Source organism: Lepus europaeus, chromosome 18, assembly GCF_033115175.1.
Source record: "Lepus europaeus isolate LE1 chromosome 18, mLepTim1.pri, whole genome shotgun sequence".
NCBI classification, from domain to species: Eukaryota; Metazoa; Chordata; class Mammalia; order Lagomorpha; family Leporidae; genus Lepus; species Lepus europaeus.
In genome coordinates, this window is record NC_084844.1 from 61,144,263 (window position 1) to 61,170,726 (window position 26,464).

Genomic DNA, 26,464 nt, shown 5'->3' on the forward strand with positions numbered 1-26,464 from the left:
AATGTCACGTACTAGGGGTCTGCCAGTTACCACTGGGCGCTGGATGGAGAGGACGGGCAACCTCCGGCTCTTTATTCCTAATCTCTTGTCCGTGGGTAATCACGTGCGGGTAATTGTATCAGAGGCCCCGATGGCCGGGGCTCCCACTGTGATCCCTAGAAGCTGAGGCTCACAGAGGGCCTTGGCAGGGCTAGAAGAGGGGGCAGGGCGGGGCTTACTCCGGGGACCAGCTTCCTGCTTGGCAGGTCGGGGTGGGGGGTGCTGCATACATGGCGGAGGCAGGTGTGTGGGCCTGGATGGGACAGGAGCTGGGGCAGTGTGCAGAGGCCCAGGCTGTGGTGCCTCCGGCTGTACTGCCGGGATCACAGGACTGGACGCGTGAGGGCGCACGGATGGGGATCCCAGCGGTGCTGAGCCTGGGAGAGCTCAGAGGCTCGGGGCCGTGGCCCCCCGGAGCACGTATGAATGAGTGATGTAAGTCAAAGCGCTGCTAAGTCAGTCGCTGAGACTGTTGGCTGCACCCGGTTTAATGGGCTTTGCCTTCAGATGTGGTCCCCACACGCTGCCACATCCGGGGTCCCAGGCCCCAGGGACGCAGTGGCACGGAGAGCTGCTTCAGGGCTCAGGAGAACCCCTCCCAGCAGGAGAGGCCACCGGGCACTGGCTGAGTCCACACTGGGCTCCGTGAAAGACCCTCACTAGGAGAGAGCCTGCGCCCTACCCCTGCCTGCCGCTTCCCAGCCCAGGCCCCCCCACCCCACTTCCACCATCCCCAGCGGGCCCTGGGGACCAGCAGGGGCTGCCAAGGCTGTGGACGGTGCTGTGTGACCCAGGGAGGAGGCCAGCGTCCCTTTCTGGGCTACAGTGTTCCTCCCGGAGCGCCTGGTCTCTGGTCCCTTGTTCTTGGAGGAATTCAGCAACCAGAATCCAGCCGGCCGGCCGCGCAGGCGAGAGGGCGCGCACCTGGCTCGCGTCGGTCCGCGCCGTCCGGGGTGAATCAGCTTCCGGCCCCGCCCCCGGCGGCACGTGACCGCAGGTGGTGTTGGTGGTGGTGTTGGTGGCGGCGGGGTGGGCGGGGCGGCACTTAGTCACCCAGCCGCCCCCGCCCGGCCCCGGCGCCCGCCGCCGCTGCCGCCCGCCCGCGCGCCTCCGATCGCCCGCTCCGCGCTGCGCCCGCGCCCGCCCGGTAAGCACACACCGCTCCCCTACCCGCAGCCCCCGGGACCCCGCTCCCTGCCAGTGGCCCTTCCGGGTCCCGAAGCGGCGGTCCTGGAGCCGCCGGCCTCCTCCGCGCAGGCCTCTCGGGTTGCCCGTGCCCGGGGATCTTAAGACCCTCTCCCTTCCCGGAAGCCCTGGGAATGCGGGGCGCCGCTCAACAGCGGCCCGGACGCCCAAGTTCGGTCTCCTGCCTCTCCCTCTCGGAAACTTGGAGGGGAAAGGGGTCCTGCCTGCCTCAGTTTCCCGAAGAAGTTGCCTAGGGCTTCAGGCAGTGGCTCAGAGAGCTGCCTTAGGGCTCGAAAGTGGGGCAAGTGGGCCCACTGCGCCCCCTCCTCCCAGATCCAGGCACGCCGGACCCTGGGGATGCGGCCCCCGCCCCCGTCCCCGGGTCCCCAGCCCCTGACTGGTCCCTTCCCACCTCCAGCCCCTCCGCTCCCCCTCCCCACTTCCCTTCCCGGCCACACCCCCTGCCGTTGCCCCTCCCCCGCCGCTGCTCTCTGACCTGCGTCCTGCATTCATTACTTCATTCTCTGCAGGTTCCTTATGGGCACAGGAGCAGGGAGGCTCCACAGCGCGCCGGGGCCCGGTCGGGGCTGGAATTAGGAGCCGGCTGTCAGCCCCCCGCCCCCCGCCCAGCGGCGGCAGGCGCACCCGGCGCAGGTGGGCACCATGGCCTTCTCCCAGGTGCAGTGTCTGGACGACAACCACGTGAACTGGCGCTCCAGCGAGTCCAAGCCCGAGTTCTTCTACAGCGAGGAGCAGCGGCTGGCGCTGGAGGCCCTGGTGGCCCAGGGCCCCGAGGCCTATTACGAGGTGCTGAAGCGGGAGAACATCCGGGACTTCCTCTCCGAGCTGGAGCTCAAACGGATCCTGGAGACCATCGAGGTGTACGACCCGGGCTCTGAGGACCCTCGGAGCACAGGGCGCTCCCAGGGGGCGGAGGACAGCGGCGGAGGAGGAGGTGGTGGTGGCGGCGATGGCGGCGTTGGGGTCCCCAATGGCGAAGAAGCCAGTGGGGCAGGAGGGGACCCCACGGAGCCCGAACCACTGCCCTCGCTGGAGTATTGGCCCCAGAAGTCCGACCGCTCCATCCCACAACTGGACCTGGGCTGGCCCGACACCATCGCCTACCGCGGGGTGACCAGGGCCAATGTCTACATGCAGCCGCCCCTGGACGGCCAGGCCCACATCAAGGAGGTGGTGCGTAAGATGATCAGCCAGGCCCAGAAGGTGAGGGGGCACTGGGCAGGGGGCCTGGCCCTCACACGCTCACTATGGGGGGAAGAGGCGGGGTCTGTCTATTGATTGCCCCGCCACCTCCCTGGAGGAGGTGTCCTTTCGGCCTTAATGGAGTGCCTTCATTCTTGGCCTTTGGCAGGTGTCAGTGGGCTGCCACCTCTCCCCCGGCCTTTGTATGTTGTCCGAGGGTGTATCCGGTTTCCCCAGACCTGGTGAGCAGGTTCCCCAGAAGAAGGTGCTGCAGCCGGCGGGGTGGGGTGGGGTGGGAAGGAAACCCATAGCTTTCTCTCTCCTGCTCTGTCTTAGCGTGTCGCTGATTCACCCTGGGGAGGAGGCAGCTCCTCGCACACGGCACGAGCTCCAGGCTGGGGAGAGATTTTGTTGGACCGTGGGATATGTGTTTGGAGATTGAGGCTGGCCTGCAGGTGTGGGTTCCAATCTGCCTGTTTCCTGGTCATGCTGAGCTCCCCAGAGGGCATCGCTCACCCTCTCTGAGCCTCCCCGTGAGCTCTGCAGTGGCCAGAGCTTTCCAAGCCTGATGAGCAAGGTTGAAGTGGCGTGTGTCCAGCTGAGGCTCGGCTGGATGCTGGGCCCTGCCGGGCGGTGCAGTCCCCCGGTTGTGGTGGCCGCTCCGGGCTGACACACTGACATACATTCTGAGAAGCAGTGCTTATCATCACTGGCCGAGACAGGCCCTGGCTGGACAGCGGTGACCCTTGCTGAGCGGAAGTGCCTTTTCCCGATGTGGGTGATAAAGCTTGCTGTGCGGAGAAGGATCCTGAGGGCCGTCCGGCCCCGGGTTGTAAGATGAGCTATTCTGGCCCAGTTAACCATCCCCATCCTGATCCCAGAACTGGGCAGCTGACTGACCGAGACCAGGACGCCGACTTTCGGGCCCATTCTGGCTGACCGGGGGGATTGTGGGGGACTCTTGGGAGCAGAAATAACAGAAACGGGTCTGGAGCTGACGAGCTGGCTCCAGCTCAGGTTCCCACAGAGGTGGCTCCCGACCCACCCACTCTCGGCTCCCTGGCCCGCAGCTCTGCGGCTTCGGGTTTCTGCTCCGTGCAACGGAGGCGGTGAGGAAGAGAGAGCTGTGTCTTTGGCTATTGTCAAGACGGACTATCCGGTGACGGCGTGAGAGAGGAGTTGGAGGAAGAAGGGGAGGAAGGAGCCCTCATAGCTTTAAGGCTGAATAGCCTGGCCCACACCTGCCATGGGGGTGTTGGTGACATCAGTGACATCAGCGCCAGATGGGGCTGGAGGTGGCAGAACAGAGTTCCCGGAGAGTGGCTGTTGTGATCCCCTTAGCCAGCAAGTGCATGGGGGAAACTGAGGCCGGAGGGGCAGGGCCAGTGCTCCCCGTTCTCTAGGCCTCTCCTCCCCTTAGCCTGGCTTGCAGGATTCGAGGGTCTTATCTCTCGCAGACATCGAGGTAGACAGTGATGGGGCCGGGTAGGGGTGCCTGGGCCAGTCCGGGCACTCAGGGCTGTGCCCACAGAGCCCCACTTCCTCCCCCACGTGTCTGTAGCACAGGTGAGACGCAGCCACACCGTGGAGGCCCGTGGGCTCCCCGCCTCGTGCTGGAAGAAACGTTTGCTCTCGACAAAAACCCCAAAAGGCTGTCGGTGTCCCCTGTCTATGGTGACAAGCCCTTCTCGGGGGGGTGGGGGCTGCTACATGTGTGTGTCAACCCCAGGGGACGTCCCTGCAGTCCCCAGCAGATGGGCAGCACCCTCTGCTTTCAGACCCCTCGAGGTGGGGCAGCCACTGCTGAGACAGCATCGTCCCGCTTAGCAGGGAGTCCTCCAGTGTCCCCCGGGAGGGCCTCAGAGATGGCCCTGTTGGACAGGGACCCTGGGGCACGGGGAAGGGCAGACCTGTTCACAACCCCACAGTGCCATGGGGAGCCATGCCCCCACTTGCTTCCCTGTCGCATCTGTGCATGCGTGGGCGGGCGGTAATGACAGTGGCTACCGTGCCCAAAGAGTGAGGTGCTTTATAATCTCAGGCAGTGTTATCTGCCCCATTTCCCAGATGCAGAAACTGAGCCCCAACCGGCTAAGGCCCTAGTCCAAGGTCACTGAGCTAGTTCTTGGGTGGAAGAGCGGGCACCAGGCCTGTGTTGCCCTCCGGCCCTGGCAGGATGGGGTGACTGGGAGGGGTGGCTGATCCGGGCAACCTGCAATCCTCTGTCTCCCCTGCCCCGGCTGCTTCCCAGGCTCATGGGCAGGGCCAGGACGCCACTGGACGCTGACGGGGCGCTTTGCCCACCCGCCAGGAGCTCACTCTGAGAATCACCTTGTGTCCCCTCCTCACGCAGGTGCCTGGTGTAGGGCGAGCCCCACGCCCACCAGACCTGAGATGGGGGATTCACTAGGGGGCCACTTGGCTGAGATGCCGGGCCCCCTTCTCATGTTGGGGGCTCCTGGGCTTGGGGCTGCTGGCGCTGAGTCAGGGCGGCAGCCCAGCCCGTCCCGCCACCTCCTCACTCACCCTGCCGTGTCGTCGTCAGCACAGCAGGCAGAGCCTGGGGCAGGGAAGTGATACAGCGAGAGCACTCAACCCACGCTACCTGGGCCGCCGGGAGCGGCTGTTCCCGGCACGGCTCCCGCCACGCCCCCTTCCCAAGGCTGGAAGCCAACTGGTGGGCAAAAAATCCCAAGAGCCAGGGTGCTGGGTTCCACTGTCCCCCACTCTGCCTGCAGCTGGCTCTGAGCCCCGGCCATCCCATCTGTGAAATGGGTACAGGCGTTGAAGATTCTTAAGCGTCCCTTCAGCTCTGATGCCCCCTGTCCTGTGACTCCAGACCCCTCCACGTGGGCCCTGAGTCTTACCGCCCTGGCTGTGTGTCCCCCCAGGGCAGTGGCTGGTGCTCTCCGAGCCACCCTTCAGCCTCAGGGGGCTGCGTCTTCGAGATGGGAGGTCGCCTGCTTGCCCTTTTCCCAGCAGCCCCCTGGAGCCACTGGCAGGGGAGAAACCTGCCGTGGGCTTCAAAATGCATACCAGAGGCTGGGCCTGTAGAATCACGCCTAGCAGGGCCGAGCCGGCCTTCCCCTGCTGCAGCCTTGGCGCAAGGTGAGGCTGAGCCAGGTCGGGTCTGCCGCAACCAGAGAGGGGTCCACATAGGCACCAAGCCGCCCTCCCGGCAGGTGCCGAGCCCCAGCACACGCATGCGCACACGACACGGAGCCGGGCCCCTTCCGCGATCCCTCCCTAGCCACCTCCAGCCCAGAGACAAGGACACCTTCCCCCCCATTTCACAGTTGAGCAGACCGAGAGGGGCCGAGGTGCAAGCGGCGGCGGCTGGACAGGAGCCTGGGGCTTGGGAACGAGACTCAGAGCGGCTCAGTTTCTTGCTCAGGGGCACCCAGCAGGAAAGGACTTGAGCCAGGTTCCAGGGTGCCCGATCAGCCCTCGCCTTGTCTGTCAGGCCCCCGCCTTCGCACGCTCGGGTCCTGGAGAATAAAAGCAGCTTAATGAGGCGTTTATTCAGGGTGCCAGCCCTGTGCCAGGTGCTGAGCGGGCACTGACCTGCACCGGGTAATCCTCATCTCAGCCCCATTGTCCAGAGGTGGAAACCGAGACTTGGTGGGGCTCAGAGAGGGAGAAGAGTTTGCTAGAGGCTGAAACCAAGGATTAGGCCCTGCACCGCAGTCTGCAGCCCTGAGCACCCCCCACACACACACACATCTGTGAGGAGGAGCAGGTGCTACTCAGTGGAGGAGGCAGTCTGGCACCCAGCGCCCAGCTTTGGTTCAGGACAGCCGATCCGTTCCCAGGAGGCTCCAGGTGCACCTGCAGGAGGCACAGTGTGACCAACCCGGGGCCGGCGACAATGGCCAGCCATGGCCTCTGCTGGTCCCTGGGGCCCGGGAGTTGTCAATACCTTTCCGAGGGCACCAGGCAGAAGGGTCTCATTGCAACCCTTTGCCAGGTAGTACCAGGACGGGCCCCCGCTCCCAGCCCCACGGGAGCCTCCGGGGTGACCCGGCTGGAACCCCGGGCTCACACGGCAGGCTTGGGGAGCTGCTTTTATGCCTTTCTGCCTGCTCTGGCAGTTCCCAGGCCAGGAGCTGCCAGGGTGGGGAACCATCTGATAACATAATCCCAGGTGTTGGCCGCTCCCGTCTCCTGCACGGGCTCCCTACCCCACGGCGCTTGCGTCTTAATTAGGAGTTTAGGGGTTGTCAGGGCGGCCCTGCGAGGCGGGAGTGCCAGAGCCTCTGAGCTCTCAGGCCGACAGCCCCACCCCCGCGGGCTGCCCCCGCCCACGACCCCCGGAGATGAGCACCTGCCATGATGCTCCCATCACAGATGAGGGGTCTGAGCCCTCCCACGGGGCCAGCAGAATGGCTGGTCCTCGCAGAGGCCCTGGCTCACCTGCTTTGATCAGCCATTCCCATGCTGCACAGCTGTGGGCCTCAGTTTCCCCATCTGTAGAATGGGCATTGCCCAAAAGTCCTGAGTGCACTGAGCATGCTCAGTCAGTGTACAGCTAGTGGGGGATGTGGGGTCATGCCAGGACCCTGGCACAGGCTAGCCCCAGCCTGGCAAGCCCTGGCCTGCTGTGTAGGCTGCACCAGCTCCTAGGTGGGGTTTCAGTGACCCTTGGGCTTAAGCACCTTCCCGGGTTAGACACCACGTGGGGCCGTGACTGTTCCGCCTTCCAGTCTCCCCACCCCCTCCACGGCCATGTGACACTCACCCCTGCTCTCTAAAGTCCACCTGCTCTCTAAAGTCCTGCTGAAATGTAAGCGGGAAGCAGAGGGGCCTGGGGGTGGCCTGGGTTGAGAAGTGGTGAGCTCCCCATCCTGGGAGGCATTTAAGCAGGGGCTCCGTGGAACACAGCAGACAGGACGGGGTGCCCAGGGGACCTCGGCTCCATGCCGGCTCGTAACTTTCCAGGCAGTCAGGGCACTCCCCGGCCCCCGTGTGTGTTGCTGACAAAGCTAAAGTTTCAAAGACTCTTTCTTCCTGGCCATGAGCTCTTGCAGCGTGGAAATTCTGGCGCTTACTGCCTGCCAGCTCCTACGCTCCCAGCAGGAGTCTCAGGCCCTTGTGGCCTGCTGGGACAGGAAGCGGTCCTGTCCTCTGGCCTCATCCACAGGACGCAGCCCTGGTCACCTGACACCTTGCCGAGGTCCCTCAGGGGGAGCCAGAAGACCCGGGGCACTGGGCCAGGGTGGGCTTCTGGTCAGAGGCGACCAGCAGGCACTTCTTAAGCCTGACCCACTGCAGCCTTCTTTCACTGGGCTTCGTGAGACCCTAAACTTCATAGTCAGAGGGAGGAGAAGGTGTGCTTGAAGCTGGTGACAGTCAGAGAGGGGAGGGACCTCAGAGCTCAGAGGCCCTGCAGCCCTACTCCCACCTTAGTGAGAAGAGAAACTGAAGCTTAACATGGGGAAGTGACTCACTGCAGGCTAACAGGGGAGGCGTGGCAGAGGCCAGGGCCACGGTCAGGGCTGGGGGTGGGGGAGAGGGGGACACCTGGGCATTGACCTTTCAGGTCAGCACTGAGGCGGCAGGTGTTTGGAGATGCGAGGTGGGCTTCCAGAGGCCCTGGGTGGAGGCAGGGGCAGGAATGGACCCACAACACCCTGTCCGTGGAGGAAGGGCCGAGAAACAGCGTGAGAACTGTGCAGCCTGGAGGTGTCCACTGGCTGTTCCCAAAGCCAGTCCTCTCTCAGTGCCACGCATGGGTTCGGAGAGTGCCAGGAGCCAGTGGAGAGCACCACCCGGGGGACCCCAGGAGGCCTCCCGGACATCCCGAGAGCCTGGCCAGGCAACAGCACCTCAGGAGGGGAGGAGAGGAAGTGGAAACTGACTGTCCCAGCCCTGCTGCTGGGGGGAGGGTGCTGGGGCAGGAGCTGAGCTCTTCCTGTGTCCATGCCACGCCCCCTCCCCAACCCTCCAGGGAGAAGCTGCCATCTCCCAGCCTCAGTTTGTGCGTCTGTGCAAGGGGTTGGTGAGAACCGCAGGACAGCTCTGCCAAGTGAGTTCTCTTAACTTGTGTGTGTCCATAAGGTTACTTCACTGGGTGTAAAATTCCCGTGGGCCTTGCTCTCCATTTAGTATTTCACAGGTGCTGCTCCTTGTCCTGAGCTTGTGTTGATCCCCATGGAAAAGCTGCTTATTTTGGTTCCTCGGCAGACAGTGGCTGTTTTTCCCTGTGTCTGCTGTTTAAGATTCCCTCTGTATTACTGATCTGAAGTGATTTGATGAGGAGGTGCCCCGGGTCATCTTCTTCCTGTCTGTTCTGCTTGGAGATTATTGAACTTCTTGGCCCTGGGGACCTGGTTGGTACTGTTTGATCTCTTCCCCCACCCCCAACCCCGGAATCTTCTGAGACTCCAATTAGAGGTTTATTGGACTGCTTGAGCTGCGATTTGCTGATGTTTGATCTGGTTCTTCAGCATCTTTGGTATTTTGCTTAGCTCCTGTTACTGTATCTTCAAGTACCCTGGTCTTCTCTTCTACAGTGTCTAATCTGCTGTTCTACTTGGTATATTTTTTTTATCTTAAATGGTGCATTTCTGACCTCTTGAAAAAGTTCAAGTTGGTTTAAAAAAGCATCTTCCATATCACTACTTGACCTTTTGAACACATAGAATATGGTTACAACTGATGTTCTGTCTTTGCCAGTTCGTTCTAACATCTGTATTAGTTTTTGGTCAATTTTGACCGACTTTTTTCCGATTTGTGTGTCTGGTAATTTTCAGCGGGGTACCTGACATCGTGGATTCTGTTTGTGGGCTGCTTTGTTTTTTGTTTTTCCCTTTAAATATTTCAGAGCTATGTTCTGGGATGCACTCAGGTTACTCGGAAGCCATTGAACACCTGCACTTAAAGTTTATTAGGCGAGACCAGAGATGACTTCAGGGTGAGAGATGTGGCTGTGGGCCATAGGCCAGACGGAACCTGCTTGTGTAAGCGATGGGAACACGGACCTGCATTCATTTCTGTACTAGCTGTGGCTGCGTCCTGCACAACAGCAGATCTGAGTCCTTGTCACAGAGATCACACGGCCAGCCAAGCCCACCATGTCCATTTTCTAGCTTTTTGTGGACTAAGGGCTCTTGGCCTATGACTTAGGCAGTGTCCTGAGAGCTGCCCTGCAGGCCCAGTGTGGCAGGGGAGCCTCCATCCCAGCTGAGGGGACACAAGTACCCCTGGCCCCACGTGAGCACCAGCAGCTGCTCTAGTGGTCGTCCCCCAGCCCCAGAAGTTGCCTCTCAGGCATACATCACACGGTAACCAGCTAAGCCTCGAGGGGAGCCTCTGCGAGCCCCTGGGTCAGCTCGGTGCAGCCCTGTCCCCTTTGGTGCTCTGTCCCCCGCATCTCTGCGGCCACACTCTGCGGGAACCCTGTCCCCTCTGCACGGGGAGACCACTGGGCTGCCCTGGCTGTCCCCTGCCATCAGGGTGTCTCCCTTCTCCCAGGGCTGCCTGCTGTCCCTGGCAGGACACTAAATTCAGTCTCTGTTCCTCCCTCACGGCAGGAAGTGGAAGTTGAACCCAGGCTCTTGATGCAGGGTCCCAAGCTTAGAGAGTGCCCAGGTCCTTGTGTTGCTCTGTGGCCAATCCCTCACAGTTGTCCACAGCCTCCCAGCTGGCCCTGGGGAGGCGAGAGGTGGGGGGTGGGCAGTGACCATTCCCGACCTGTCCACCCCAGGCATGTTGTGGATCTGGGGGGGGCACAGGACTCAGGATGGTGGCGTGAGGAGGAGGAGGAGGGCAAGGACAGCTGCACCTGCGGCCCTGTGCTGGTGCGTCTACAGGAATTCCCTGTAGGAATTCACTTGATCCTCCCATGACCTTGGACCTTGTGGGTGGGGATTGTTATGAAGAAACCAAGGCGACAAGATCACACACTTCCCAGGAAGAGCTGGGGTGGGAGCTAAACGGTCCAAAGCCCGCACTGCCACAGGCTGGGTGTCCACCGGCAGAGCCAGAGACCCAAGACTCTTCCCATACCCCTTGCCCAGGTGGGGTCACTGAGGCTCTGTGAGGGCCAGGACCCAGGCTGCAGCCATTTCGGGGCACAAGCTCAGGCAGGCAGGGGTATGTCTCTCCCCACCCCCTGCAACACTGAACAGAGGCCAGAGCACCCCCCAGGCTCCCCAGGACAGGGGTGGGGGCCCCTGCAGACGGTGCAGGTTGGGAATGCTCCCTGCTGACCCGGTCTCGGGTGCAGGTGGTCAGGAGGCGCAGCACCATGGCATCTCCAGATATGCAGGAGTGACACCTGCCAGACACCCAGACAGACCCGAGCAGCAACCGAGGGGCCAGGGCAGCATTTGCATAGGGTTTGAGGACAAGGAGGAGTCTTGTCCAGGTAGAGCCAAAACTCAGAAGCAGCTTGGTAAGAGTAGCCTGTCTGGGAGCTACAGGCTTGAGGCAGGACATTTTGGGATGAGGGGTCTGGGGAGTCAGCCCCCCCCCAGCAGGTCCTCTGCTGTGTGCAGACCCCCTGTCCTCACCAGTGCTTCTGCAGGTTCCCCCCTCTGACCCCCTCAGGCGGTGAGGATGCTTCTGTCTGCACAAAAGCCTCACGGGGCTGCTGGGAGCTACAGGCTGGTGTCAGCACCCAGCCAGGCAGGCAGGAGCCTCTGGGGCAGCAGGGAGGCAGCTGCTTCTTCTCCCAGCCCCTGGGCTCAGTGAGATGCTCCAGCCGGCCCCTAGGCACAGGGCGGGGCACAGGGAGTCTGGATGTCAGAGAGCAAAGGCCAGGAGACATCTTGTCTACCTCCCAGAGAGCACCAGCCCTGGACCCGCACTGCTCTTGCCCAGAGACTCAGGCTGGGGCCAAGGGAGTCTGAGCAGGACACCTTGCAGAGCGCCCCCACCTAGGATCCAATGCCCCCGCCCACTCCACGGACACCTGCACCAAGGTTTGCAAGGCTTCAGGCCATGCTGGTTACGGGACGGCCGCAGGTGGAGGCTGCTCCTCTGGGGCTCAGAAACTGCCCTCTCACCAACTTGGGCCTCTTCAGTAACCTCCTGGGGATGGGGGGGTGGGGCCTCATGGCAGGGCAATGGAGACCCGTGTGCATTTGCCCTGCTGGCTCAGGGGAGACCTGGGGCTGATCCTTCCCCTCTCTGGGCCACAGCATCCGTGTCTCTCACATAGAGGGGATGGGGGGGGGTGGGGAGGCGCGGATGTCCACCTGTCCCATGGATATCTTGGGGATCCTGAAGCTGTCAGGGGTTGGGAGAGGGCTGGTGGGCCCTGCAGATGGAGTTAGCTGGCAGCAGGCAGGATACAGTGGCAGGGCCATGGGTTGGCAGGGGGAACGAGGGTATTGGCAAGGGGGCACTGGAGGAGGAGGCCATTTGGGGGCTTACACGTATGCACACCACCTGGAAAGACCTGCAGGAGGACCAGACTGGGGCTGGGGGGCTTGGGGACCCCTAAGGAGGCATGAGAGCTCTATGCCGTTACCACAGCCCTGCGGGTGCCCCGCCTCTGTGCAGCCCAGCCCCCTTCTGCCCCTTGCCCGCACTGGCCCTGTCCCCAGGAAAGAGCCATCCTTGCCCTGGCCCCCTTGGGTCCAACCAGCAGAGGCCTCTCCCGTCAGCAAGATGGTCAGGAACCACTTCCTTCTGCTGATGGGGCTGGCTCCTGGCCATGGGGCCCGCGGGGCCCTGGGCATGGGACACGCACACGCCTAGTTGCCATTGTGCCCGCTGCTTATGTGGACATGGCTGGTGCCTGCCGTCACCAACAGAGCAAGATCAGCGTGGGAACCCTGCTGAGCCACCTGCCTCTTGCTTGGTGCATCCCCCAACCCCACCTTTGACCGGTCCAGAACCCCAGGAGGGCACTGCGCTGGGCTGCAGGGCACGGCGGGTGTGTGCTGTCTGCAGGGCCAGCTCCGTGGATGTCTGAACTGGGTTGAACCACCAGAGCGAGCCGGGCCCACATCTGCATTTGGCTGTGACCTGTGTCATGTGTCCTGTCTCTTGCAGGTGCTCCTGGACAGCCAGCCAGCTGTTCTTGGTCTCAGTCGATAAAAACTTCCTGAAGACTCACCCTAGGCCACACCCTGAGCTGGGCTCTGCCCTAGATGAGCTCACAGTGTCGTGAGCGGGCGAGGAGGGCCTCAGTGTACTCTTCTGTAAAATGGGACAGAGAGCCTGTGCTGCTCCGTGTGTCTGTGAGAACCAAAGCAGACAGGGGTTGTTGGGGACTGGTGTGACCCATCAGGTTGTGCAGGGGCTGGGGCTGGCTCCCAGGCTGTGGAGCAGAGAGTGGGGGGAGGGGAGACAGTCCCTGACCATGGCCTTGGTCACCGTCTCCCCTCCCAGCTTTCCCAGTTGCAGGGAGGGAAGCCAGAACAGGGCTCAAGGCCTCTGGGAAACCTTGGTGGGTCTGACTAGGGGCTGCTGATCGCTGCTGAAGAACCAAGCTCAACACCTGGGGGCCCCATGGGGGAGAGGGGGGCAGGCCCAAAGGGAGCCAAACCCACAGCCGGCAACACGGGGCCAAGGCAATGCCGGGAACGGAGCACACGGTCCTGCTGGGGCATGTCCCCCTCTGCCAGCCCTGACCCCGCTGCCCGGGTCAGGCCTCGCTCCAGGGCGGCCCTTGAGGCTGTTTGCCTGCCCAGGAATGGCTTTGGGGCCATGGGGTCTGCTGCCCACCCCCACCCTGAGTCTCATCACCCACATCAGGTAGTGAAATCCAAGGTCATTGGGAGCCCACCCCCTCCCCTAGCAGTATTGAACATCTAGAATGGGGAGCTCACTGCACCTGCTTAAGCTCCTACCCGACCAGGGGCAGCCCCTCCGAGGGGGTCACCTTCCCTCAGCCGGTCCCTGCCAGTGCCAGCCCCCACATCCACTATTCCCATAGCCCCCCCAACACCCCTCAGAGACACAGACACAGCAGGCGGCTGTCACCTCCCAGAGCACAGAGAAAACCCAAGACCCCAGCACCCAGCTGCCCCCACACCCCCACACCAGCTGCACCTGCATCTACTGGGACCACTGAGACTGAACCCTGGCCTGGCCCCGCCCCCTGCAGCCTCAGTTTGTCCAGCTGCACACGGAGCTCTCAGCCCCATGGTGCTTGAGGGAGGGCACAGCTGGGGACCTGTGCTGAGTGAGCAAGGCTGCCCGAGGCGGGAAGGCAGCCGTGGGCATCTTGGTGTGTGTTGCTGTATCACAAACGGGCAGAGCCGTAGGGTCGCGCAGTAAGGTTCACGGCAGGGCAGGCGTGGAGTTGGGGTTTCGGTGCCAGGTGAGCAACAGGCATCAGCAGGGGCCTGAGGCCCAGGAGGAGCCCAGCTGGGCCTGCAGAGGCCAGCCCGGTGAGCTCACCGTGGGGCGTGCACACGCGTCCCAGCAGCATCCGGGCTGTCTCCCGTCACCCTGCGAGGGGCGCCCCCCAGGCCACCCTCCCGGAGGTTTCAGCCCGACCATGCCCCCCAGGTCACTGTGTGGCCTAGGGCTCGGCCCTGGCCCCTCTGAGCAAGGCTCCTCCAGATGCTTTTGAGACCCCCCATGGGGTGGGAGGGGCAGGCGGCAGCCTCGAGCCCTGGTCTGGCCCCCTGTGCTGTCAGTGGACAGGGAGGGGGCGAGCAGAGATGCCGGTTGGGCTTGGCCAGGCTCAAGCTGGACAGATGAACCTGACCTCTGGGACCCCACCCTGAGCCAGGTCCAGGAGACTGGGGACAGGTGTGGTCAGGTGACAGGAAGAACACTCATGCTACTCTGGGCTCTGTCTAGACCAGGTGAGAGTGACGGCGGCACGGGGCACCTGCCAAAGTCCACACAGGCCCAAGACATAGGGGGGCCCCGGCAAAGGCTGGAGCCCTCCTCCCTGGTTCCCTCAGCAGCCTGGGTGTGGGGAGAAGGGTCAGGTGACATCTGGCCCTGGCTCAGGAATGCAACCCAGGAGTGAAGCGACCCCGGCACTCTGGGCTGAGCCTGGAGCTGGTGCTGCACGGCTCGGCTGCAGCAGGTGCCAGGGAGGCTGCCCCGGGCTACCCAGGCACACTCCAGACAGTGCTGGAGCCATCCACCAACTCTTCCCGGGCCTTTAGCCCCAGGCTCCCTCCTAAAGCTCCCTCAGCCTCCCCTGTCTGTTCCTCACCCCCCCCGCCCCCCCCCCCCATGAGCCGGGCTTTGTTTTCTGCGGTCTTGTGTTACGGAAACAGCAGGCAGGCAGGGGTACCACTCCTGTATTCCCTGCGGCCTGGTGAGTCCAGCCTGCGTCGCCGCCTGGGAACCTCTGAGCCCTGACCCTATCGCTGCCGGGGAGCGGGCGGCCGCGGGCACCCGGAGGGTGTGGGGGTGGGGAAGGCCGTGCACCCTGCTGGAGCTGTGCCGTCTGACATCTCTCTTCCTGCACCCAGGTCATAGCCGTGGTCATGGACACGTTCACCGACGTGGACATCTTCAAGGACCTGCTGGACGCCGGCTTCAAGAGAAAAGTGGCCGTGTACATCATCCTGGACGAGAGCAACATCAGGCACTTCCTGCACATGTGTGAGCGGGCTCGCATGCACCTGGGGCACCTCAAGGTGGGCCGGAGGGCAGAGGTCTTTTAGTCAGTCCACAAACACGCTGAGTGCCTGTCCGCTCCAGGCGGAGCCCCGTGCCGGGCACGGGCACGGGCACACCAAGTTCGCTCATCCTAGCGCCTTAGCTTCTGCTGGAATGCCCCCAAGGGACGGGATACTCACTGCCTTCCCCGGGCAGAGATAAGATAAACACTGATTAGGCGTCTGCCGGCCAGGTGCTGGGGCTCAAGCCAGATACTGCATCACCTGTTGTTCCAAGCAGCCCCTGCCACGCAGGCCACCTGTCCGATTGCGTAGCTCCTGGGACAGGTGGAACGCTCACCACCTCCCCTGGCAGCTCCTCACGCCCGGAAGGTTCTGTTTTGGGTTAATCCAGAAATCCCTGTCCTTGTCAGTGGCGCTAGGATCCAGCTCAGGCAGAGGAAGCCCCGTGGGGCTGTGGTTAGAGAAGGCTGGAATGGATTTGAGGCTCACGTGTGGAGCGGAGGTAGAGAGGGACCGGGCTGTGCACCCTTGAGCCGGTCACCGCCCCTCTCTGGGCTCCCGGATCTCATTTAGTCCAGCAGAGGGGCGGGTGAGCCCGTGTGGTCGGCCCTTCCGCTCAGACCCCTTGGCATTTGGCGGCTTCCTGGGGGTTAGATGGGGCCCTCCTTCTTCCACCCAGCCATTGTTTGACACCTACTGTTTGCCCAAATAATGCCAGCTGCCACTTCCACAGTGTGGGCAGTGGGATGGGGCAGGTGTTCCCATTATGCAGGTTGGGGGGACATGGAGGCACGTGCCCAGGTGTCTCGGCTAGGGAGTTCAAGATAAGGGGAGTGGGCCCAGCTTCCTTGGGCGTCAGGCCTGTGAGCTTCACAGAAATCCCAGGAGAAGGGGGGGGGGGGGATTGCATCAGGCAGGTTCACCAGGGCTGAGGCTCCCATGCCAGTCAAGCGCCCATCCCCCACCCCTGCCCCCGCCCCAGCTGAGTCCTCTCCAGTGGGTGTGAGTGCTCCGAAGCGAGTCTCTCGCCCTTGGGAGGTTTTCATGTGGTCTCCCTCAGGGTGGACCCTAAGCTGCACGCCGTCTGCCCGCCTGCCCGCCGTGTAATTAGTGCCAGGGGTTGACCCTGGTGACAGCTCATGCCAGAGAGAGCGCAGTGTGGGAAAGGCCCTGGCCCCGTGGGCAGCAGCTTGGAGAACCTCAGGGCTCTTTGTCCAGCCCTCCCCTGGGCCTGGGAAGAGACCCCCATACCCCTGGCAGGGGCTTTGAATCACCCTGTGCATCTACCACACACCCAGCGGGAGCCTGGTGCATCATGCCGTGTCGCTCAGCCCCACGCCATCCCTGGCGTCCTGGCGGGAGAGGCAGAGACGCGGTGGTTTAGGTGCGCACTGCAAGCTGGGGAGAGCTGCTGGCAATAACCATAAAGCCCAGGCCCCGGGCTGGGACTGGCGTGGGTATGACTCCTTCCCCCGTCCAGCCTCGGTCCTCTGCTTGGCCCACAGCCACCTTCTGCACTGTGGGTTCCTGGCCCAGCCTGTCCTGCTGTGGAAGGTGGCAGGGTCAGCGGGGGTGACAGACCCTTCCTAGGAGAGTGCGACCCCAGCTTCCTCCTGCTCACCCCTGGACCTGAGCTTACTCCGTCTGCAGTCCTGGGCAGATGGGCCCAGCCCCGACCAGGTGGCACCCTGCCAAGGGCCTGCTTGCCTGGCCCACCTCCCTGTCCTTGGGCCGGTCGGGAGCACTTCCATTGCCTGTAATCCCTGTGCCCGCCCTGGGCAGCCCCTGGCTGGCTCTGCACAGACCCTGGGAGCAGGGTGCCCGCTGTGCCTGGTGGGGCCATGCTTGCAACCCTGCAGGTGTCAGGGGCCCGTCGGAGGCGACACCAGGGGCGGTGCTCAGCTCAGCCACCTTGAGCAGAGCCGCTGCATCTCTCTGGGCCTCTGTTGTCTCTGCAAGACGGGACTGGCAGCAGTTACTTGGCAGGAAGGGTGGTCATTATAGGGAGGGCACTGGGCCTCTGGCTGGGGGTGGGCCATGAAACCCCAGCTCTGCTCCCGCCCCCCCCACCCCAGCAAGTGCCCAGGGGCTTCTGGATCAGGGTCTGGTGGGGCCCACCTCACTTGCCCCCTCCAAGCCTGCACAAACCCAACTGGGAAATGCTGAGCATGGCTTGGGGCCAACTCCACCTCTGGTCTCTCCAGGGTAGGACACATTGGAGGCTGATCCTGGGTGCTGAGGGGTGCCCCCCAAATCCCTTGGGGGCCATGGCTCAGACAGAACAGGAGCTGGTCCAAAACTACCTTGCTCTGTGCAGCCAAACTGGAAAAACCAGCAGTCACTTGGGCGATAGCCGGACAATGTCTGACGAACAAAGAGACATCAGGCCCGTCGCCGTGGGAGGGCACGCGGTGCGGATGCTGGGTCAGCTGCAGCTCGGTCCCACGTGGACAGGCCAGGCCCAGCTCCTCCGGCCTGGGGCTCCTTCCTCCCTTGTCTGCAGCCTTCTCTGACCTTGCTGGGTCTGATAGATCTAGGGTGTAGGGCAGGGGTTCTCCGCCAGGGGGCACTCGCGTTGGCAACGCCCAGAGACACTTTTTGTTTTTTTGGCAGAATGGTGGAGAGAGAGATCGCCCACATGCCTGCAATAGTCAGGGCTGGGCCAGGCCGAAGCCAGGAGCCAGGAACTCAATCTGGGTCCCCCCACGTGGGTGACAGGGCCCCAGCAACCTGGCCATCGCCTGCTGTCCTCCAGGATCTGTACCAGCAGAGCTAGGACTTGAACCTGGGCACTACATGATGGGATATGCATGTCCGCGGCAGTGTTTTAACTGCTGGGAGAGAGATATTTGTAATTGTCACGAAGGGGAAATGGGGGGTGGGGTCCTGGTGGCCCAGGGGGATGGCAACCATCAGCAGAGCATCAGCCAGCCCATGTCAGTGCTAGCCTGGCCCTCCTCCCCAGCCCCCTCATCACCTGCCTTGGGCCACAGGTGGGTCACAGAGGGCCCAGGGTGAGTGTTGACCCCAGGTGTTAGAGTACAATGGGACTTTGGGGAGCCTGAGGCTGGCTCGGGGGCCCAGGCCCCCACCGCCCACGTCAGGCTCTGCTGCACCCCAGCACCTGGCCCCACTTCACTGGTCCCGGCTCAGGCCTGGCCGAGATGCAGCTTCAGGTCTCCCCGCCCCACCTCTGGCCTTCATCCTGTAGTCTGCTCTGTGAGGTGGGCAGCAGGAGACCCGTCCTCAGTGCCTGGGTCTGGGTTGCACCCTGCCCACTGGGAGACTCTGGGCAAGTCACTTCCCCTCCCTGAGCGCCCCCAGCCATCCACCAAGTACATCCCCCTATGGAGTCCATGCCTCCCCACACACCGCCCTGCGTACAGTCACAGCCCTGCGGTGACCTCCTGGAGGTCTTGGGCACCCCCCACCACCACCTTGCAGGCCCCCTGCACTTGAACTTCACTCGGTCCTCATAGCAGCCCTTACAGCACAAGGGTGGGTTAGGCCCACTTCACAAATGAGAATACTGAGGCATGCAGTGGCATGGTCGACATCTGCTTGGCCCCGAGATTGGCGCCATGGTGGGCCAGGGCTCGAGAAGGCTCTGCCCCCACTCTGCTTCCAGGTGGTCTGAGCTCAGGTGGGCTTGGCACAGGGTCAGGCCAGGAGAGCTCAGGTGTCCCAGAGTTCCCTTGGGGGTGGTCTGGGGGCAGGTACAGCAGTTTCTCAGCCCTGGTGCCTCGTCCCCCTTGCTTGTAGCACTTGGGGCAGAAGCTGTTCCCTTAGATGAAGCCATGCCTGGCCCTTCCCACCCCCCGACTTGCCCTTGACCTGCTGAGATCCAGCAGGGTCCAAGGACTTGCCTGGGCCACCCCGCTTCGGCCAGCGCAGGTGAACCCCAACCCCGTCTGCCCAGGCCCTGCTGGCTGGGGGTGTCCCAGGAGCCCAGAGACAATGTGTCTTTGTGGGATTCTCCACCCTTGCTCATGTGAGCAGCCTCCTGCTAGCTCATCCAGGCCAGGCCCCATGGGTGGAGTCCCTGAACGGGCAGAGGACAGCCCACAAAGCTGGCCATGGAGGGGCCCTGCCACAGCCCTGGCCACGGCTGCCTTGCGCTAGAGTTCGCTGGGACAAGACCCCAGCGTGCAGGCAGGGAAGCTGAGGCCCGGAGGAGGCCAGGGGCTTGCATGCATCCAGCCACCCAGCAAGTCGGCGCACGGCCGAGGCCTGCCTCTCACGCTCAGGCTGAGTCACCAGAGGCCGGACGTGTCAGGGTTCGGGTGGGCGGGGACTAACTGCGGTGGGAGGGGCATGGAGGCTGGAGGCTGGTCTCCCAGGCAGAGGACCGGTGTGTGGTCCCGATGTGCACAGCGCAGGCCCAGGAAACCACGGAGGCCGCGGGGCTGGCCTGTGGTCGGCACAGGTGCCAGGGAGGCCTGCGAGATCTGTGTTCCAACTTCTTGTCCCCAAGCGTGCTCCGTGCCCGGTACAAAGTCACGAGCACTAATTGTCCTGGGCGGTGGCCAGCTTCCTGCTGAGCTGGCTGTGTGCAGACAAGCCCGGGGGTGGGAGGAGGCCTGGCCCTGGGAGCAGAGGCTTATCTGCCTCCTGGGCTGGGCTCGGAGACAAGTGTCCACCCCACAGCTGGGTGGGCAACTGCTGGGGACCCACCCTGGAGCCCACAGACCCCGCCAATCTCCGTGGACACTGATGCCAGGAGCGTCCTTAGGGGCACAGGCAGGGCTGGCCGGCCCTGTGGCTCTCAGGCACCCGGCCCTAATTCCTGCTCCGTCTCCCCACTGGAGATCCAGCCTCCTCCCTCTCTGCTGTGAGCCCCCCCACGCACCCGGGGACACACAGCCCAGGCCCCTCGGCAGGTGCCAGGCCACCCATGAGTATCTGGCTCAGCCCGTTCTACAGCCTGAGCCTCACGCCAGAGCATGGTGTCGCCCACCCAGAGTCCTTCTCCCTCTCCACAGCTGCCCATGCCACCCCCACACCGGGACTGACTCCCGTGTGGTCCCCAGCCAGCCCGGACTGGCTATGTTTACTCGTCCTCCTCTCGCTCACCTACATGGTGAGATCTTGTCAAAGACATCTCCCTGTCTGTCTGTCTGTCTGTCGCTGGGGGTCTGTGAACAAGGGGACGCGTGGGCAGTTAATAAGCTGGGGTCAGTGAGTGGGTGAAGGGACAGACGAGTCGGGGACAGCCCAGTCTGATGAAAGATGTGTCAGCGCCCAGAGCCCGACGCCGAGGCGCAGAGCCCTTCGGGAACGGGGTGAGACGCCCGTCACAGGAAGAGTACACGCATTCCAGCCAGGGTGCCCTGGAGGGGGTTGCTGCCCTGGCCAGGTCTCAGACTCCCCAAGGGCTTGTGTGAAAACTAAAATTCCCAGCCTGACCACAGGCCTCCTGAATCACACTCCCCAGGGCACCCAGGAACCTGCGTCTGGCGCCCTGCCCTGCTGGGCTTCTGCAGGGTGCCCTCAGCCACCCCACAGATGTCTGGGTCTCAGCCAGGCGTACCCTGCCCTTCCTGGGGTCTGCACTGGCCTCTCGCGCCACTCCCACCCCACCTCTGCAATGAGGGGCGCGACCTGGCCCTGCACCTGCTGTGGTCCACGCTGCACTCCTCTGGCCTGAGAGCAGTCTCTCTCTCTCTTTTTTTCTCTGGGTCTCTGGTCCCATGCCGTGGCCTCCCAGGGCCTCTCTGGGCCTGCCCCATAGCCAGACAGTGCCAGCTTAGTGAGGAACTGGTCTGACTATCAGCAGCGTCCCAGCCATGGGGAGCAGGAGCCCTGCCCTGGGGAAACTGAGCCCACCCCAGGGGCAACGAGCCAGGGGTGCCGGTCCCTCATCCTGGGAGGCCACAGGTCGGTCGGAGTACGAGACCCCGATTCCTCAGGAGACACCCCCCACATCCTGCCGCACAGCCCCAGCCGTGCCTGGGGGCTCCCTAATGCAGGTGCTGCACGGACCCCTGAGCACCACCTCCACCTGCTGTGCTGTTCCCCTAACAGGCCTGGCCGTGCAGGTCTTGTCCTGCCTGATGCTGTGCCGCGGATGTCCTTTGAGGCCAAGGCCCCTCATGGGCAGCCTCATGCGCCACCTGCTCCGGGCCCTGCGGTCCCTTTTCTCTTGGCCTCCCAGCCCCTCCCCGCCCCACCCATGCTCCTCACCACCCTGTGTGCTCAGCGCTGTGGTTCTAACTCTGGCTCTCTACCTCCCCCCAACACACACACACAGAATCTCAGAGTGCGCAGCAGCGGGGGAACCGAATTCTTCACGCGGTCGGCCACCAAGTTCAAGGGCGCCCTGGCCCAGAAGTTCATGTTCGTGGATGGAGACCGAGCTGCGTGCGGCTCCTACAGGTGACTCCTCTGGCTTTCTGGGGGCCCCGGGGGAAGTGGCGTCCCAGCTTCCCGGCTGGTTGCTGCCTTTAATCCCAACCTATGACACCCCGGTTATTCCGGTTCTTTGCTCCTAAAAAACGCTGCGGGGGGGGGGGGGGGGTGCTGAGTCAGACCCATCCGTGTCGGCCTTTAAGCAGAGGGGGGCTTTTGTCCAGGGAGGCTGCTGTCCCAGCCCGAAGTGTCCCTGGCCCTGAGGAGGGGTGTGGGCTGAGCCAGGCTACACCTCCCCATGCTCATGGGTGGTCACCGTGGGAGCCGTCTGTGGGGAGCGGGATGAGGATGGGGGGTGATGGCAAGAGCCAGAGGCAGCCCAGCCATCAGAGCTGGGTGACCTCGTGTCTGGGCTATGCTGGAATTCTCAGCCTTACTGAGTGCTATAATAGCCCAACATCCCAGGCTCGGGTTTGACCCCTACCCCTCAACCCTCGCCCTATGCCCCCACTTGACCCTGGGGTCCTGTAGCCAAAGTGAAACACAGGGAGCTGCAGTGTGCAGCGGGCTCATTCCATGGGGGGCGGTCGGTGGGCATGACCAGCGCTGCCCACCCCCTGCCCCGCAGCTTCACGTGGTCGGCGGCGAGGACGGACCGGAACGTCATCACCGTGCTGTCGGGCCAGGTGGTGGAGGTGTTCGACCGGCAGTTCCAGGAGCTGTATCTCATGTCACACAGCGTGAGCCTCAAGGACATCCCCATGGACAAGGAGCCTGAGCCGGAGCCCATTGTGCTGCCCTCCGTGGTCCCCCTGGTGCCCGCAGGCTCCATGGCCAAGAAGCTTGTGAACCCCAAGTACGCGCTGGTCAAGGCTAAGAGCGTGGACGAGCTGGCCAAGACCTCCTCGGAGACACAGGAGACCAAGCAGCCCCCAGGGCTCCCCGGCCTGGCACCGGCCGAGCGGCCAGGGGACCTCCCGGAGCCGCCCCTGCCCATCCACCCGGGACTGCTCAACCTCGAGAGGGCCAACATGTTCGACTACCTGCCCACGTGGGTGGAGCCGGACCCAGAGCCCGGGAGTGACATCCTGGGCTACATCAACATCATCGACCCCAACATTTGGAACCCACAGCCCAGTCAGATGAACCGCATCAAGATCCGAGACACGTCGCACGCCAGCGCCCAGCACCAGCTGTGGAAACAGAGCCAGGACGGCCGCCCCGCCCTGGAGCCCTGCCCGCCCCCACAGCCCAGCACTCCCCAGGACAGGGTCCCGGCTGCCAACGATCTCCTCCAGGGCCACCCTGAGCCTCAGCCCCCGGTACCCAAGCCCCGCACGGTTCCCGTAGCACAACTGCTTGCCCAAGACAGTGATGACAGTGGCGGCTTGGCCCCGGACACCCCAGCGGAAGAGCCCCCCCAGAACGGAACTAGCCACAGGAGGGCGGAGCTGCGCAGCCCCCTGCAGCGGCAGTCATCTATGACACAGGACGATGCCAGCGACCCAGGGGCAGGGCTCCCCAATGGGCTGGATGGAGAGGAAGAGGAGGATGACGACGACTACGTGACCCTCAGTGACCAGGACAGCCTCTCGGGCAGCTCTGGCCATGGCCACGGTCCCCGGCGGCCCTCGGCGGCCTCCTCCATGTCCGATGAGTACTTTGAAGTGAGGGAGCGCTCGGTCCCCCTCCGGAGGCACCACTCAGAGCAGCTGGCCAATGGGCCCGCCCAGCCGCCCCGCCGGCAGCTGAGTGCCCCACATGTGACCCGAGGGACCTATGCCGGGCCGTGGGCCCAGGGTCGCGGCAGAGAAGAGACGGAGCTGCCGCGGAAGACGCAGGCGCCGCGCCCCCCAGACAAGGAGACACAGGTGAGTCCGGGGTCCCTCGCGTCGGGGCTCCCATGTTCCCAGCGCACCTGTTCCACATGGGGGGTGGAGAGGGATGGATGGTGGGCAGGGCAGGGGCCATTTTTGGCCTCCACCAGGCTGACAATGCACATATCCATACCCAGAGATTTCAGACACCTGCTGCGTGGTGGCTCAGCCCCTGCTTGGCGCACTGGGAAGCACAGGGCACAGAGACGCTCCCTTGTATCATCGCGGTCACACAGCAGTGAGCAGTCTTTCTCCCGACCCAATGCCAAGACAGCTCCATGTGCATCCCTTGGACCGTGGCCCCGGGGGCCATTTCTCCCTGCCGCCACCACCGCCCCAGGCTGGGCAGCTGCTCACGTCCATGCATTCCTTGTACTCCGCCAGTACCGGAACGCTGGGCGCCTGAGGCTGAGCCTCGGCAGCCGCAGCACGTCTCCTACCTGGGAAGAGCGCACGGCTGATCATGCCCGGCATAATCATAAGACCCATGGGCAGCATCTTGAGGTAGCTGGCGAGGATGGAGCCCGCCTTGGCGTGGTTCAGGTTCCGGGCGGACAGGGACCGCTGCACGATGACCTGGGGTGGTGACGGGGAGAGGAGTGAGCCCAGCCCTGGGGGACTTCTCTCTGCTGGCCTCAGGGACTGAGTTCCATGGCCAGTGATAGGCAGGGCTGAAGCCAGGAGCCAGGAACTCAAACTGGGTCTCCCACGTGGGTGGTAGGGACCCAGGAACTTGAGCCTCCCAGGATACATCCTAGCAGGAGCCAGAGCTGGAACTTGAACCCGTGCCGTCTGCTGTATGAGATGCACCTGTCTTAACCCGGGTCTTAACTGTTAAGCCAAACGCCTACCCCAACTCCCTTTGAAAAAAGCTTCCTGGTGGAGGTGTCCCTCGCAGGGTGCAGCTCCCAGGCCTGTCAGGTGGCTTTGAAGCTCTCGCAGTCATGCAGCCTCTAACTCTGGCTTCTAAGCATTGCCCCTTGGCTGCCCTGCACCAAGCCACCCTCTACAACTTCTGTCCCGAGTGTGCCGGCTCCAGCATGGCTCTTACTGAACCTTACTGTGTCACACACAGTAAGGAGGACAGATACCGCAGCATCATCAGCACAGGGCAAGCCGCTTCTGTCCTGCCTCAGCTGGCTTGTGCTGACAAGCCCGTGCCTCAGTTTCCCCACCAGGGGATAGAGGAGATTCTGTCTGGGCCTTTCTCTCTGCTGTCCTGTGATTGCAGGAGCCCCCGGGGTTGGAAACGTTTACCCAGAACCCTGCGCGCCCTGGTACCTTGGACAGGCAGCAGCTGCCTGCTTTGTTTTGTTCCATATTCTCTGGGCTGCTGCTGAAACTCCCAGGTGAAAACACTTGAGGCAGGAGCTCTGAGACTCACCAGCAGCCCACACTGCCAACAGCAGCTAGGCTGAGACCCTCCCCTCGGGGGTCAACAGATCACAGCCTGGCCCTGCTGCCTGTGGGAAGCTGGCACTCCCTCCCCAAGCCCCTACCTGTGAGCCACTGTGCCCCACTGCCTCTGACCCGCAGGCTCGCTGCAGGGAGCGCGTGAGACGGCCAAGCCATCGGCAGCCTTTCTCTGCGGGGTTCGGATCAGCTGTAGGGTGAGGCTGTCGAGGACAGGTGCTGCACACAGCAGGGAGTCACAGAACTGCAAGGGCCCCCGGGAGAAGCCATGCTTGCTTTTACCAACAGGGACTTGGAGGCCCCTGGAGGGCCATGGCAGGTGCCAGATAGGAGCCCTCGCCTCGCATACTGGTTTCGTTTCTGATGACAAAAAAGTGTGGACGAGCCAGAAAACAACACAGAGCACGGTGCAGCCAACGGGCAGCACCCATGGTTCCCGGCACGTGGCACAGAGAGGCGTGAACCAACAGGTGCACGTGGGGGCCGCCCAGAGGCCAGGGGGCCCTGGCGGCCTCAGGCAGACCCAGCCCCAGACCCCACTTGCTGGCGTCCACAGGTCCCTCCCTCCTCGGCCCCGTCCAGCTCTGACCCTGAGGCCGGGATGTGCTGACTCATGTGGCTTCATGGGAAAAGCTTCTGAATCGTGTTCCACCCACACACACACACAGACACACACACCTGTGCCGGGCAGGCGGGGGGGGGGGGGGGGAGGCAGCTGAGGTTAAGGGGCTCAGCCCCAGCACCACCCCCCACCCACCTCGGTGACACCTGCCGTGGGTCCATGTGTGCCCTGGACAGGCTACCTCGGGTTCAGGATGCCAGAGAGGGAGGAGCCCTGCTTTAGGTCAGCATGTTACATGTGGGGAAACTGAAGCAGCCTCCCAGGGCCTCTGACGTCTCCCTTCCTGGACTTCCCACTGCTGGAACCCAAGGAGGGTCTTTGGGCTGCTCCATCTCGCAATCTCAGTGTCACAGCTAGTGAACGGGGCTGGCTGGATAGAGCCTGGCCCCATGCTGTAGTCTCGGAGGCCGGAGACAGGGTCCACTGGACCTATGCCAAGAGCCACACTCCCTCCTGCAAGTTCCCTGGAGCCTCCTTGGGCAGGAGGACCCGGGGATACCATCTCCTTCTTCCCAGAGAAGGCAGAGGCCGCCCAGATGGTGTGTTGCCAATCCTTGCCCTCAACAACCCTGTCCATTTCCCAGCCGTGTGCAGCTAGAGGTGGGGGCTAGGGAGCAGGTAGCTACAGCAGTTTGCCCTACGACCCCAAGGAGCAGACGCATCTGCAGGACAGAAGGGGAAGCCGAGGCCCTAAGTGGGCAGACAGGTCTGGACCAGCACACACTTCTCACTCTCTCTCTCTCTCCCTCTCTCCCCACCCCCCAGCAGGGTCAGCAGTTCCACCACTATGGGGGCTCTGCCTCAGGGACCAGGGATAAAGATGGTTTCGTCCGGCCGTTGAGGACCCCAGGAACCCCCCGTTTCCGCCCTGCTGATGGCGCCCAGAGCTCTCCCAGGAAAGCTGGCCTGGCCCCAGCAGGCCCCCACCACTGGCAGCCCAAGCCTGGTCCCGTACCCCGCGTGCTGCCCGACCCCGGCAGCCCAAGGCCGGCCCGGAACAACGAGGAGCACACGAGTCCCCTCGGCATCCCATACTCCAAACTGTCCCAGGCGAAGCACCTCAAGGGCAGGACGGGCGGAAGCCCGTGGGCCTCATCCGACTCAAAGCGGAGGGCCCAGGCCCCCCGGGACCGCAAGGACCCCTAGCAGCCTGGCCCAGCCTGGACCTCCCCTGCCTAGAGCCTGCCCTGGAGGGCAGCAGGGCGGGGCGGGCGGGCAGCGCCGGCACTCAC

At 63.4% G+C, this 26,464-nt stretch overlaps 2 protein-coding genes across 5 annotated transcripts in view; one reads left to right on the forward strand and one right to left on the reverse strand.

Annotated features, from left to right (window-relative positions):
- Positions 1-26,464, reverse strand: part of LOC133777162 (sodium/mannose cotransporter SLC5A10-like) — a 49,551-nt gene that overhangs the window by 9,650 nt on the left and 13,437 nt on the right. For all 3 annotated transcript variants that reach the window (XM_062216635.1, XM_062216636.1, XM_062216634.1), the window contains one exon: positions 23,638-23,773. In XM_062216635.1, coding sequence (XP_062072619.1) covers positions 23,638-23,773 — 136 coding nt within the window. The remainder of the gene's footprint in view (positions 1-23,637; positions 23,774-26,464) is intronic.
- Positions 1,773-26,462, forward strand: FAM83G (family with sequence similarity 83 member G). 2 transcript variants are annotated; one of them, XM_062216616.1, is made up of 5 exons: positions 1,773-2,448; positions 14,820-14,987; positions 21,223-21,347; positions 21,949-23,191; positions 25,998-26,462. In XM_062216616.1, the coding sequence occupies exons 1-5, from the start codon at positions 1,888-1,890 to the stop codon at positions 26,376-26,378; spliced, it is 2,478 nt and encodes an 825-aa protein (XP_062072600.1). In that variant the 5' UTR covers positions 1,773-1,887; the 3' UTR covers positions 26,379-26,462. The 2 variants fall into 2 exon arrangements, with proteins under 2 accessions (XP_062072600.1, XP_062072601.1); XM_062216617.1 differs by having other exon boundaries at positions 26,001-26,462.

Bases quoted from the DNA above. Each gene is read 5' to 3' on its own strand.
- FAM83G (XM_062216616.1), top strand. From the start codon at position 1,888: ATGGCCTTCTCCCAGGTGCAGTGTCTGGACGACAACCACGTGAACTGG. The intron at 21,348-21,948 runs GTGACTCCTCTG...CCTGCCCCGCAG, and splicing joins GCTGCGTGCGGCTCCTACAG to CTTCACGTGGTCGGCGGCGA. The intron at 23,192-25,997 runs GTGAGTCCGGGG...CCCACCCCCCAG, and splicing joins CCCCAGACAAGGAGACACAG to CAGGGTCAGCAGTTCCACCA.